Below are 13,335 nucleotides of genomic sequence, written 5' to 3' on the forward strand. Positions count from 1 at the left end.
TTGTTATACTCGGCATGCAATTTGGCTCCTGAATACGCTTGTATGCTTCACCGCGCTCCATTTGGTTGCATTTCGCTGGTTTTGGTTTTGAGTTCAGTGTGTGTTTTGTCAGTTTCCCAATAGTATACAGTGGGGGGGGGGCAAAACAGTTTTGTCCTCCAGTGGGGGCATGACACAAGACCCACTGATCTAACCTTAGCTCCGTCAATTTCCACAAAATCCAATAAATCATGCCCAAATGCTAACCTAATCAAAAAATAACCATAAAATGCTACCTCGATTGAAAACAATTTGAACGCTACAGCTTCACTCGATGTAAAAAAATCTTAACGCTCAATCAAAGTCCACAATTGGACGTTTGCGAGATCTAATTCCACGTAAACATTCCGAACAATCCCTGAGCACAAAGTCCACATAATAACAATCAATCAATCAACAATCGCTCAACTGAAAGTTACCTTGATTGAAATCCACATGATCGAAACATGAATCAAGGTCTTTAAAAGGCCACAAAAATACATTTGTTAGTCATCAAACATTAGCCCGATCAAATTCCACATGATGCAAACATTCCTTCCAGCATTAGCTCCAAGAACTGGGGATGCTAATCTCTTTGTGGTGGACGGTCCGATTCCAATCCAGATCCAATCACAAAATGGTCAAACAAAATGAAACATTTGTTCAAGACTAAACTCCACATGAACAAAACATGGACAATCCAACATTAGCTTGAAGTCCTCATAACCCCCCAAAAATTCTGAACAATCGTTACCTCGAACAAACGTTACCTTGCTGAAATTACACAACCTAAAAATTGTTACTCAAACTAAATCTTGATCAAATGCCACAAAAGCACACATCAGTTAACCATCAGAGGTTAGCTCGATCAAATAACGCGTGATCAAAACATTAACGACCCAACGTTAGCTCAGTTGAAGTCCACATAATCCCACAACTTGTCAACAATGGTTAGCTGATCAAATCTTGTAGTTTGAGGAATTTACACATGATTGACACATTTTGAACGACTAAACATTACCTGGGTTAAGTTGCACAGCATTAAAACAATGAAACGTTAGCTCCGTCAAATGCTTCTCGATTGCGCAATAGTTACCATTAAGCTTGAGCAAATCAAACAACAGTAATGATAAAATCTTACCGTGATCAAATTCCAGAGATCACAAAAATAGTAATGCTCAAACATTATCAAGAGAAAATAAGACAACAGTAACGACAAAACGTTGGTGTGATCAAATTCTACACGTGAAAACTACACTAAGGATCAAATATTTGTTTTTCAATGTCCTAATAGGACGAGATGGAGATGAATGTGTAGATTCGTGACACAAACATTGACACGGTGAGTGCTTTAATGGACACGCTGGATTAAAGTCAATAATGTCGCAGTCTCTTACATGGCATCCCTGCAATCAGTTGAACTTGATGCTCCATTTAAAATCCCAGCATGGGAGTCCTTGTATTTGATGAGCTCCTTCACAGCCTGTTCTGTATATGTGACTTAATTAATGTCACATAATCTGGCGGCGCCATACGCGACCATCAAACACATTAAACCCCACGTTGCTTTTCGATCAGCCCCGTGTGAAATTAAAGACTTCACAAGATCCCAACCTTTCAGAAGACAAGTCGTTTGGATTTAAAGCAGAAGACTTTCCTTGCTTTCCCTCACAAAGTGAAGCCAGCTCCCTCGCTCTCGCCTTGTACTTTGTTTGCTGTCAGTCATGTTGTGGACAGGAGAAGGTGGTCGGTCTCAGCCCTGACGCTTGCTTCTACTTATTTCGATGGCCGACACGGCATGACAGAAAGACTTTTAACACGGGAAGCTCTGCTGTGATGATTGAAAAGTTTTCTGTTTAAAAGGTATCAGACTGCAGCTGGAATGGAGACGAGTGAAGAAACACTATGACTTTGCTCCTTCTGTGGTTACTGATGATCTAACAGTGGAGCATGACCTTGAAAGTAACACAAACACAAAGAGACTGGCAGAAGCGAAGAGCCACGAAGCGCATAGAATTTTAATAGCTAAATGAGGTAAAGTTTGATCGAGGTAACAAAATGTAATAAAACTCCTACATGAGCACAACAAATTACAACCTGAGCTGAATGAGAGATGGCATCTGAAATATACAGTAAGCGCACGTTAAATATTTCCATGTTTTTTAAAACTGCTGTCAAATGCACAAAAATGTGCTTTGACAGCTTGTGGCCCTGGACAGGCATGCACATTTTAACAAGTGAATGAGATCTGACAGATATGTATATTAAATCATATGGATTTGATCAGATTATGACATCACCACATAATTAGAGTATCTCACAAAAGTGAATACACCGTTCACATTTTTATTACAGAATACAATCTCAAGGGACAATACTACAAAACTGAAACTTGTACACACTTCAGGGTAGTCAGTAGGGGTGTCACAAGATATCGAGATCTCGCGAGATTAAAACGTGACAATATTTCTTGTTTAGAGAAAAGCTATGTTGCGGGAAGAGGGTAGCCAGAAGTCTATTGGACGAATGATCAAATGCTAACCTCATCATGCGAATGGTAATATACGTAACATGGAAGTGCCAGGGCCACACTTGAACGCACACTATAAACCTTGCGATCCTACATGCACTCAGTGTTCCCAGCATCACTCTCTTGTGGTGTGTTTTTTTTCATTGGGAGTTGGACAGCTGCCGCTATGTTAAATGTCCAAGCAGAAGTTATAGAAATTCTACATTTGATCAAAGTTACTTAACATTTGTCAGATCAAAACACAATCGCTGCATGGCTTCTATCAAAACATGATTAAGTACAGTCTAATCCGGACCTACTTCCGCACTCTAAGCATCATGAGAACTGTGGTTCTTTTTGCATAAGCATAAAGCTAATCTACTGCAATGCGCAATCTATTTTATGTGTCTTTACATAACTACACATCAACATAAATGATTAGCAGTAGTAGCTACAACTGCGGTCATTATTTTAACTAATAATTTTCAATTTGTGGAAAGAAGTGCAACAGTTTAAAGCATCCTGCTTAGGTCATGCAAACAAAGTTATACAACCTTTCAAAATGTACCTGTATCATCAATATATAATATATTAATTATATGATATCAATATAATGATATATTATCAGAACATTAGTGGTTAATTTGGTCTCGAAATAATGTTGACAATGTCGTTTAGATAATAATTTGGGGGACAATAATCATTACAAAATGCACCTGCATTGTTTTGTGACTCAGTTAAATTAAAAAGTCTGTTTGTCCAGTCATATTTTTTCACACTTTAAAAAAACAAATGTTAAAATGTTGTCTTTTCTCATTCTCGCAGACCCAACCTCATGTATCATCTCGTCTCGGGACACCCCTAACAGTCAGTATACAGCTTGTATAGCAGTATAGATTTGCTGGCAATAGCTGGCAACACAAGCGCGTAGCAACGTAATTGTGTCTTGCCTATAGTCATGTATGGTGGTGGGTAGCGTCATGGTCTGGGGCTACATGAGTTCTGCCAGCACTGGGAAGCTGTGATTCATTGAGCGCAAACATGAATTCCAACATATACTATGACTTGTGAAGCAGAGCATGAACCCCTTCCCTACAATAATGCTTTTTCAACACGATAATGAGCCCAAACACACCTGCAAGATGACAAGTGTCTTGCTGAGGAAGCTGAAGGTGAAGGTGCATGGAGTGGCCAAATATGTCTGCAGACCTAAATCCAATTAAGCACCTGTGGAGCATTATCAAGCAAAAGGAAGGTGGAGGAGCGCAAGGTGACTAACATCCACTAGCTCCACCCGTGATGTCATCAGATGAGTGGAAGAGGATCCTAATAACAACCTGGTGAATTCCATGTCCAAGAGGCTTAAGTGCTAGATAACAATGGTGCTCCCACTAAATATTGACGCAATTTGAGGCGTAAAATGTGAGGCGTACTCATTTGTGTTACTGGCCATTTAGACAATAATGACTATATACGCTGTACTTTAAATGATATCAAAGTTTCATTTCTGTAGTATTGTATTGACAAAATGGTTGCTGAAATGTGAGGGGTGTACTCCCCTTTTCCAGATATTGTACATTACAAATATATTTTCTAAACCAGCAAAGTCACAAACGAAGAAAACTCCTCTGTGAGGTCAAAAGCAAGGTACCTTAATGCTGCCTTCGGCGGACCCGCTGATAAAGCAGTCTTCGGTTGGGTCGACGGCGAGCGCTTTCACAGGCGAGTCGTGGGCCTGGAAGCTCTGGCGCTGGTGTCTGTGAGGGAGCTCCAGGATGCTGATCCAGCCCTTCCTTCCGCCTGTGATGAGCAGCTGCTGCCTGGGCGCCATTAAGAGCACGGTGGCGCCGGACTCGTGGCAGCAAAAGGCTGGAGAAGTAATAAATAAGATATAAAAACTTCCTTGCGATGACGTCATTTGATGAGTGTTGGCATCTTGGCATCTCACCATGAACAAGGCTGTTAGCAGGAGTGACCAGAGTGTCCCACAGACACACATTTCTGTAGCAATACAACAAATGCTTTGTTATTCTGTTGTTGTACTGAAGCTTATGAAAAATACATTGTCTATATTGTGGAACCTCTAAAGTCGAATGCCCCTGAAGTTGAAAACAAAGATACAGCTCACAGTGGCAGAAACATCCAGAAGTCTTTTCTGTTTTTTATGATGTTACCGCAAAAAAGTACCAGTCTCAACAAAGAGGAAAAATGTGATGATAACCATGGACCTAGAAATAGATGATTTTGTGGTGTGGGGAAATGGCATTCTATTGCTCTGTCCTGGCTGCTCAGGAAAATATTGCAAAGTTGTGCCATCAAAGGGCGACTACACCATTTTTTTTTTGTTTTGCATGTAATACTAACCTTTTTGTTACACTAATGATGATGATGTTCTTTTATAAATGTTTTATTATGGACAGTTCAACACAGGAACAGATTATTTCTATTTTCTATATTTCCAATGGGGAAAAAAGCTCTCTAAATATTAACAATTTGAAGGCTGGTACCTTAGAGGTTCCTCTGTATAGAATTGTGTAGAATTTGTTACCGGTTGTCTGTGGAAAGACCTGCTGTGGCGATAAGTGAGGAGGAGCCCACAAAGACGAAATCATGAGCTGTCTTGTTGTGGCACTGCAGCGTCTGGCACACACACACAAACACACACACACACACACACACAAGATGCTTAGTAGCGGTGACAGTAATCGAGAGGCAGCAGAATAGTAAACAAAATGAAAACACGAGTAGAAGGAGGAAAAAAAGGAGGAGGGTGGGGGTAAAACATCACCAGAGGGTTACTGACCCAAAAAGGATAAGACAAATGTTAGAAAAGGAAAACGACAAGCATGACTAAACAGGCTGGTCTGTTTGCGTACCAGATAGGGCTTGGGAGCGGCTCCGCTCGTGTTGGTCTGCCAAAGACTCAAACCGCCATCAGCATCCACGATTCCAAACTGCACAAAATAGCAACCACTTGGTTAGAATCAAGTCAGAATGCTCCATTGTTTCACAGCAGGCAACATCGGCACACCTGCTGAGATGCATTGCCGCCTTCAGGTGACAGAGCAACGCTTATGTAACTGTTGGAAATGTTTGCAAATTCTTTAAGTGTGTCTTGCTCTCTTTGGCCGGAGCCGACAGAGGAGACGACAATGAGGGTGAGAAGGCACCATCTGAGAAAATGATTAGCTGGAGGCGAGTGCACTCAGCTGAAGAACAATGTGTGCTGAAGTCAACTCTCTGCTGCGCTTCGTGCCGGCATGGCAAAAGTTGGGAGAGGACGTGTGAAAATGTTGCTCAGTGTGACAGGCTCGGATCATAGTGACCTTGTGACGCCCAAGCTAAGAATAGTTTCTTCTAAATAGGCAAGGTTCAACATGTAACCTTATTTCCTTGGTGGTTGAAGCGTATCCTGGTCACTCTAGAGTTGCCCGGACTTCTGAAGCAGATGATCTGCTGGGAGTGACCCCACTCGAACATCCTCACGCTCCCATCTTGAGCCCCCGTCAAGTCTGAATAAACAAGAAAGGAAAAGAACAAATGGTACTTTCCAATATAGACTTAGAGAGATTTATTTTATTTGTAGAGGTACTGAGCAGCAGAATACAATATCTCGTTACAAGAGGGATAACATCATTTAGATTTAAAGCACTCATCTTTGGACTGACAGATTTATACTTACAGTACGGCAGTGTGGGATGGGAGGTCATTCTTCTCACATTATTGATATTTCTCTTGATCATCTGAAGGAGGAAGGTGAAAATGAGGAGGAGGAGAAGATGTTAATGAGCCAATGTAGAAATGCACTGTGGTAAACAACCCATTGATATTGCCCTTTATACACAGACTGTGTTTATGTACTGAAGTGCTAGTTGTCAGTGAAGTGTTTCAATGCCTAGTTGGCTATAGTCCACGGTAGACACAGCAGCCACTACAATAGGTACCCCCGCAGACACTCACGTGCTTAGAACGGTGCTTAGAACGTGCTTAGAACGAATGCTTTGACAAATAACTTTACATAGCTGTTTTAAACTCACACAACACAATAAACAGTCTTCTGAACTCACCACAGAGGCTCCACGGCCTGTCTGATGGCCTCCCAGCCATGGCATGTTGATGGGTGTGCCGGGGCTGCTGTGAGTGTAAGGTGTGGTGCCATGGAGGGAGGCAAAGTCGTCACGTGCATGCACCACCAGGAAGTCATCAGTGGCCACTCTGCAGCGAGAATAACAATTAGCTATCTAGAAGCCATCAAAGTAGTTGGATCTTAAAAGGGGGACACAACTATGCCAGAAGTGATGGATATTATGGCATCTGCTGCGGATAAAAGCAACATTTACAACAACCTGTGCTTTTCCGGAGAAACTAATACAGCCTTGCTTGAAACCCTTTGCAACACAGACTGAAAAAATTGACAGTTTTTTCTGACTGTAATATCTTAATAATAAGAAACATATGTTATTCACTCATAGTGGCCAGGGCCATTTATTTACTGAACTGTAGAGAGTACTATTAGTACAGTTGGGGGGGGGATGCCCTTATTCTAGAAATGCATTTTTTAAATAATAGTTAATAATAATAATAATAATAATAATAATAATAATAATATGTTTCAAAACAAAATTTCTGACAAACAATAATACAGTTATTACTATTATGATACATTTGTATTGATAGGCACTCAGGGACACCAACAGCATTTGAGTCAAATTTCAATTATGTGTACACGAAATAAAATAATATATATTACAATGTGTATTATAATAAATAGAATACACAGTAAAATAGCATGTTCTGCGTCCTGATTGGCTAAGGGGGAACCCACGCGTTGTGTCTGTGTCCTGATTGGCTAAAGGACTGTAGACCATTGTCAATCAATCTCTTCCGTGCCTTTCTGTGCAGTACAGAATGCTTGCCAAATTTACGTAAATGTTTGATAGCTAGTAAGTTTGACTCTGAAGTGCTGTATGCTTGCAAGTTTATCCCCGACAAGACCCACTATGTCGACAAAACGTTCTGCGCCGTCAAAAGCACCTGCGGTCGCACCCAAAAGTCAAAGGAGGATGTTAACCATCACACAAAAAGTTGGACTTCTGGGAATGCTGAGGGAAGGTAAAAGTTGCGGCTGTAGGGCGCCATTACGGCATATATGAATCATCGGTTCGAGGGGGATGAGGAGGAAAATATGACGACAGGAGCAAAAAGTTTTAACAAGAATAAAAAAACACTACAGTGCGGTGCCAGGACGAAGAGGCACGGTCAGAGGAGTGAAATGTTTGTGAGTAGCTTAATTTCTTGTGTCCAACCTTGTAGGTAGATCATTCAAATTCAAACGATGGTCTGAACTTTTTTGAGAGTGTTTAAACAACAGGGAAATGTGAGAAAATGTTAATGCTTGTCTGAGAAAGTGTATAAAGTGTATGGTGAGGGGTTTTACAGCCTTAAAGCATATATAATAATTGTAAAAAAAGTAAAGTTGGCTACTTCGCGGATTTCACTTATTCGGGGCTATTTTGGGAACCTATCCCCCGCGATAAACAAGGGAACACTGTACAGACTTTGCAACGTGCAAACACAGGCAGTTTGCCCAAATGGCAGCAATCCAGCCTTTATCTAACAAAAGGCAACCCCGCTGCTTACCCTTTAGCTTCGACGTCCTCGTCATCGATCCACGTCAAGATCTGTGTGGCCAAGATGGATGACACATCCAACTCCTGAATGTCATGTGTAGAGGCCATGACTAAGCAATTACGATTTGCCTGAAGGCACACACAAGAGAGTGCGTGGATGAAAGTAAAGAAACCAGCATGGTCACTTTGGTTGTGTGTGCATGTGTATAGTAACACACCACTGATTTTTGTGACATGAGTAGAGTATAAGAGACCTGTACCTTGTTGATGGCAAAGGCTGTGATGATGTCTGACTCCTTGTGAATGATGCGGGCCTTCCCTCCAGGGGATCCCAGATCAGACTCCGTCTGCAAACACGTTCACAACTTTCAAGATTTCTTAAGGCAAAGAGCAGCCATAACTTCAAAAAACATTTTCCTTCCAACTACAAAGCAAGTGACCTGACAGGATAAATAAAGTGTCAAATTGTTTTTGTTTTCTCTTTCTAAGATAACAGCTGACGTGCAAGCAGCCAAAGCACGAGCTGAGGCCTGCTTCTTTGTGTCCAACACCGTGCACACTGTCAGTGTATTTATGTGCTTGTTTGTTGTGCCTAGAGGGGCTAGGGGAGGACATGTGGGGTTCATCGGGCCGCTCTACTAACCCCCAGCGAGCAACATAACCGGGTTAGTATCACGAGACAGCAGGAGCGCAGCAGCCTTTGAGCAATAAGCACAAGCAGAGCCATTGAGGTGACTGTTACATTGCTATTTTGCAATTATTCAAAATGAGATGCACCCTCCAAGCAGGAGATTAAATCACAGTCTTTACAGCATTTATTCAAGAGGAAACGGCCGTGCCTCTCTCTGTCAAATGAGATAAAGTGCAACTTGACTCGCAGAAATCTAAATATGGTGGTTTGCCATTTACGCACGGCACATAATCTCTGCGGGATGCAGATCGACTGCGACAGCGTGGGGTCCATGAATCAGAATCTCTTCAGCTTCATAGGTCGGCCCTCTGAAAGACTGGGACAATTAGCAATGTGCTAAAGGAGGGAGCTGCAAGGTACTGTGTGTTGAGCAAGGAGACTCGGCATTTGGAGCAATTGAAGATTTATACTTCAAATGCAGATTAATCGTAAACACTGGCCTCATTTTTTTGTGGTTGAAAATGAATACGCTCCAGTTCTGTCCACATCACAGCTAGAGGACAGGCCATCTTTGCTATTCTACTGCAAGGAGGCGAAAATAGGCCATGCAATGTTCATGCTTATAAGCCTTAATTAACTTTGCACCACCCACCCACACTACTGCATGGTGAAGCTGTTATATTGTATTTCATGAGGTTTAACAGCATACACCAGTCTGCTGGTGCACTGCTACAAAAAAAACTTGGTCTTGGAGCAAAATAATTAATTGAGGGAAATAATACCCCAAATAAAAACACAGAAAATAAACAGAAAACGATCAGCATGCATATAAAATGACTTTAGTATTCTAATCTACAATAACTCATCTACTGTATATACAGTACTGTAGCAGCAGTACCTGATGTCGTCCTGTCTCGTCCATCCCTGAACATTTCCTATCAGTCTGGTCTTCAACCGACTAATGATTTTGGAGGTAGCATGACAAAGGGGAAAGACACACACACACACACACACACACACACACAGCAAGTGGTGGGACCATGCAGACAACCACACACAGAAAATGAATTATTGTGGCGTTAATCAAACAGGCTGCAATTATGTGAATGAAATGAATGCATCAACATGCAGCTAAAATACAAACACAGAACAATTCATTCAAAGTAATAATGACAGGTATAGTGTGGTTAAATAAAGATGTGGCCTTAATTAAAAGTGTTATTCATTTAAAATAAAACATTTGAGCTGTGCAACATTAATGCATCATTTACAGTACCTCGTTCGCGTCTCGTTTCTTGGTGAAGATGTTTTTGATAAAGGTTTCCTGCACTTCGTCCTGCTTTACCAAGAACTGCCAAAGACGCTTGACAGGCAGTGCTGAATGGTGGTTGGTCCTGGAGGATAAAAGGAAAATAAAGCCTGGGTGTATTAACTTTGTTGCTCCCACATGAGCCATGTCGGCTCACTGAAGCAAAATTAAAAGCTTAAGGAAAATAAATTATTGTTTTCCGCCATAAATATTCAATGTTGTGCTTGGGGCATGACATGTCCGTCAGACATATTGTTTCTTCCATGTCAGTGTCATATTGAACAGAATAATGGGGCCCAAAGGTGTGGATGTAGTGAACATTCTCTCAGTTATGCCACGTTCTTCTTCATATGATGAGAGCGAGTAAACAGCGCCTCCGCTGGATGCAGCCAAGTAGTGCAATTCATTTTGCATCAATTTCTCAAAGACGCTATCTATACTGGAAACTCATGCAAGTATGCAAAGTACCTGAATGGTGTATTGGATGGTTCAAACAGAGCCTTGTGCCTTAGAATGGCAGGGCCTGGTGTGACCTCTTCATCTTGAAAGTGCGTGGAGATATACTTAGAGGGGGGGCCGCCAAAGATCTCCAGTCTTTTCTGCAGCACCTGCTCCCAGCGCTGCAGCGTCTTCAGCACGCTGTAACACAGCGGGGAGCCCACAGGGAGGTCTGTGCCAAGTGAAATTAAAAGCAGATGGCGAGAGCGTGACAATACGGCAACACTGCAGCTTCCTGGATATTTTGCTCAAGCCAGTGAGTACTGACCCAATAGATCATATCCTGCCATCGGGTAGAATGACTTGAGGTTGACTAGCACCAGCTGAACCATTGCCAAGCGCATTAAACACCAACTGGAAGGAGATGACACCATTAAAGAGTAGATAGGATTGTTTACAGTGGTTTCAATTTTCAAAAAAAATATATCAGTGCTATAGAGTTGCATTCAAAGTCTATACAGTAGACATACACAAAAGCAATGCATGACATGTGCAGGTATTTGCAAAAATATTCACCTGTATGAATTGTAGTTTGTATGCTCTTTTTGAGGAGAGTTAGGATCAAATATATTGTCATGTTCATCCTCCTCCTCCTCCTCATCATCCTCGCTGCCATGACTCTCTTCTGAGTCGTATTCAACTCTGTTTTCTGACGGCGGCAGGAATGGCTAGCAGAACATAAGAACATGAGCATCATAACTACCTGCTTTGGATGGAACAGACATCGTTTCTGAGTGTTCAGGGATACCTTAGCAATAAAGTAATCCCAAATGCTGAGCTCTGGGGGGACAAAACATTCTTTGAAAATGGAAGAGGCCTCCTGGTCCACAATGGGCTCAGGCTTGGGACTGGAAGGGGGGTCCCTCTCTATATTGGATTCTTCCCTCGATGCACTGCGTGATGACAGCAGCCGGAATCGTCTGGGCTTTCTTTCGGTGGTGTCAACGCCTGGTGAAACTGTAGAGACAACCAATGTAATGCCATGCTACTACGTTATGATTGATATATCAGAAAAGTATTAGCTTAATAATTTGTATTATCGTAGGTGTAGTTTGCAGTGGTGGAAAACTGTATTTTGTAAATAAACTGTAAATAAGATATTGAAAAACATAAATGCATAAAGTCTAGTTCCAGAACACTGAAAATTACAAACAAAATAATACATATTTCAAATCAAACTCACTTACCTGGTGGGGTTGTTTTTGCCGGACTGTTTGCTTTCTCAGTAATGGGGGTCCGTGCGCCTCCCCCGAACACAGTCACCCAGAGCTTGCTGCTGAGAGGATGGGCCATGATGCGAAAGAGCTCATTGCTGGAGTGAGTGGCCATGCCGTGAACAAAAAGGCTGAGATAAACAGCCGTCAGGATTTCACAGAGCAGCACAGCGAGACCTGGCTGACTCTCTTCACCTGCTGAGCTCAACAGACGGATCATGGAGGCGATACCTGCAGAGCGTTGCGACGGGAGGCCAACGTTGGAGGCAAAGAAAAAAGTTAGAAAAGTAAGCGAGACGTTAAGCAAGTGAAACTTTGGGGTTTAAGTCCGTGAAAGTTTAGGATTTGGGCCCGGATGTAGGTGAGTGGGATGCACATTGCTGGCGTTCATAAATTACACATGAAAGACATGAATACCCCTAGTTACCTGGCCACTGTGCAGGAGAAGTGTTTGGCTGAACTGCTTCATCCATGCCCGCGGGTTTTGCTGGCTGCTTCTGAGACAGCAAGACGCTCTGATACACCATCCCTGTGAAGTGGTTCATGTGACTACGGGAGAAGAACGGGGGAACAATGTTCATTTTCAGTGCGATATTAAAACATTAAAAATGCGCCACTGAACTGGTGTGTTAATTGACAAGACACACTACAAGAGAGTCAAGAAACACAATAGTATCCCACAATAATGTCTTGGTGTTTTTCAAACCAACAACCAGATTTTAAGATAGTGGTCTAGTAACATCCTTAAAGATTCTCTGTTCTGCACTGTTTGGTTCTTCAACAGCCAACAAATTCCTCTCAAAGCCTCTAAGGGGAAAGAAAAAGACACAAGAATGTCAAAGAGAGCGTCACTCAGAAGTGATGACAGAATAACCAGAATCCCTTAAGTCGCACATTGTGCACACCGTCAATGTGATTAAAGGTTTTATGTGAACCTTCTGGCTCCCCATGGTCAACTAGACTAAAGGTCACAAGAGCGCAGTTAACAACAACAACAACAGACACTGAACAGAAAGCTGTGAACACTCAAGGCGCGCAACACTTTTGAAAAATTCAGACCATCTTTTACTCTGGCTCGCTCGCTCCCACGCTCTGAAGGAGAATACAGAAGCATGGTTTGATCAAACCTCTGAGGCTAACGACACACTTTTTTTTTTATATCTCTATTACCATTACAAAGGCCGTGTTAAATTAGAAATAGACCTAGTAATTTAGTTAAGCCTCTTCAACTCCCAATAGTATGACAGTGATGGTTGGCGTGTGTGTGTGTGTGTGTGTGTGTGTGTGTGTGTGTATGTGTATATATGGCAGATGGGGGATATGAAAAAGCCTAGTCCTCAATTACCTAGTTTTGAATGTTGTACGCATTGAAATAGAATTGTTTGGAGAGCTGCTTTTAAAAAATAATGAGTCTTTCTCTCTTATCTTCCAAAATCTCTCCAGGCTCACAGAGCTTACAGCAGTAAGGGTACCAGTCTGGTCAAGCATACGTTAAATTGCGTCTGTACAAAATCAAGAAACATGGC

The 13,335-nt window shown here is 42.0% G+C and overlaps 1 protein-coding gene across 2 annotated transcripts in view; it reads right to left on the minus strand.

The window, feature by feature from the left end:
- LOC129180127 (dmX-like protein 1) overlaps nt 1-13,335 on the minus strand; it is a 51,055-nt gene that overhangs the window by 5,469 nt on the left and 32,251 nt on the right. Inside the window, exons 34-50 of one of the 2 annotated variants that reach the window (XM_054774239.1) lie at nt 12,237-12,358; nt 11,783-12,040; nt 11,344-11,552; nt 11,112-11,263; nt 10,864-10,949; nt 10,566-10,767; nt 10,065-10,182; nt 9,687-9,746; nt 8,418-8,504; nt 8,168-8,286; nt 6,595-6,742; nt 6,210-6,270; nt 5,912-6,039; nt 5,404-5,481; nt 5,076-5,167; nt 4,476-4,528; nt 4,179-4,396 (exon numbers count right to left, since the gene is read on the minus strand). In XM_054774239.1, the coding sequence (XP_054630214.1) occupies nt 4,179-4,396; nt 4,476-4,528; nt 5,076-5,167; nt 5,404-5,481; nt 5,912-6,039; nt 6,210-6,270; nt 6,595-6,742; nt 8,168-8,286; nt 8,418-8,504; nt 9,687-9,746; nt 10,065-10,182; nt 10,566-10,767; nt 10,864-10,949; nt 11,112-11,263; nt 11,344-11,552; nt 11,783-12,040; nt 12,237-12,358 (2,191 nt within the window). The remainder of the gene's footprint in view (nt 1-4,178; nt 4,397-4,475; nt 4,529-5,075; nt 5,168-5,403; nt 5,482-5,911; nt 6,040-6,209; nt 6,271-6,594; nt 6,743-8,167; nt 8,287-8,417; nt 8,505-9,686; nt 9,747-10,064; nt 10,183-10,565; nt 10,768-10,863; nt 10,950-11,111; nt 11,264-11,343; nt 11,553-11,782; nt 12,041-12,236; nt 12,359-13,335) is intronic. The other variant, XM_054774240.1, reaches the window with a different exon arrangement.

Source organism: Dunckerocampus dactyliophorus, chromosome 4, assembly GCF_027744805.1.
Source record: "Dunckerocampus dactyliophorus isolate RoL2022-P2 chromosome 4, RoL_Ddac_1.1, whole genome shotgun sequence".
NCBI lineage: Eukaryota > Metazoa > Chordata > Actinopteri > Syngnathiformes > Syngnathidae > Dunckerocampus > Dunckerocampus dactyliophorus.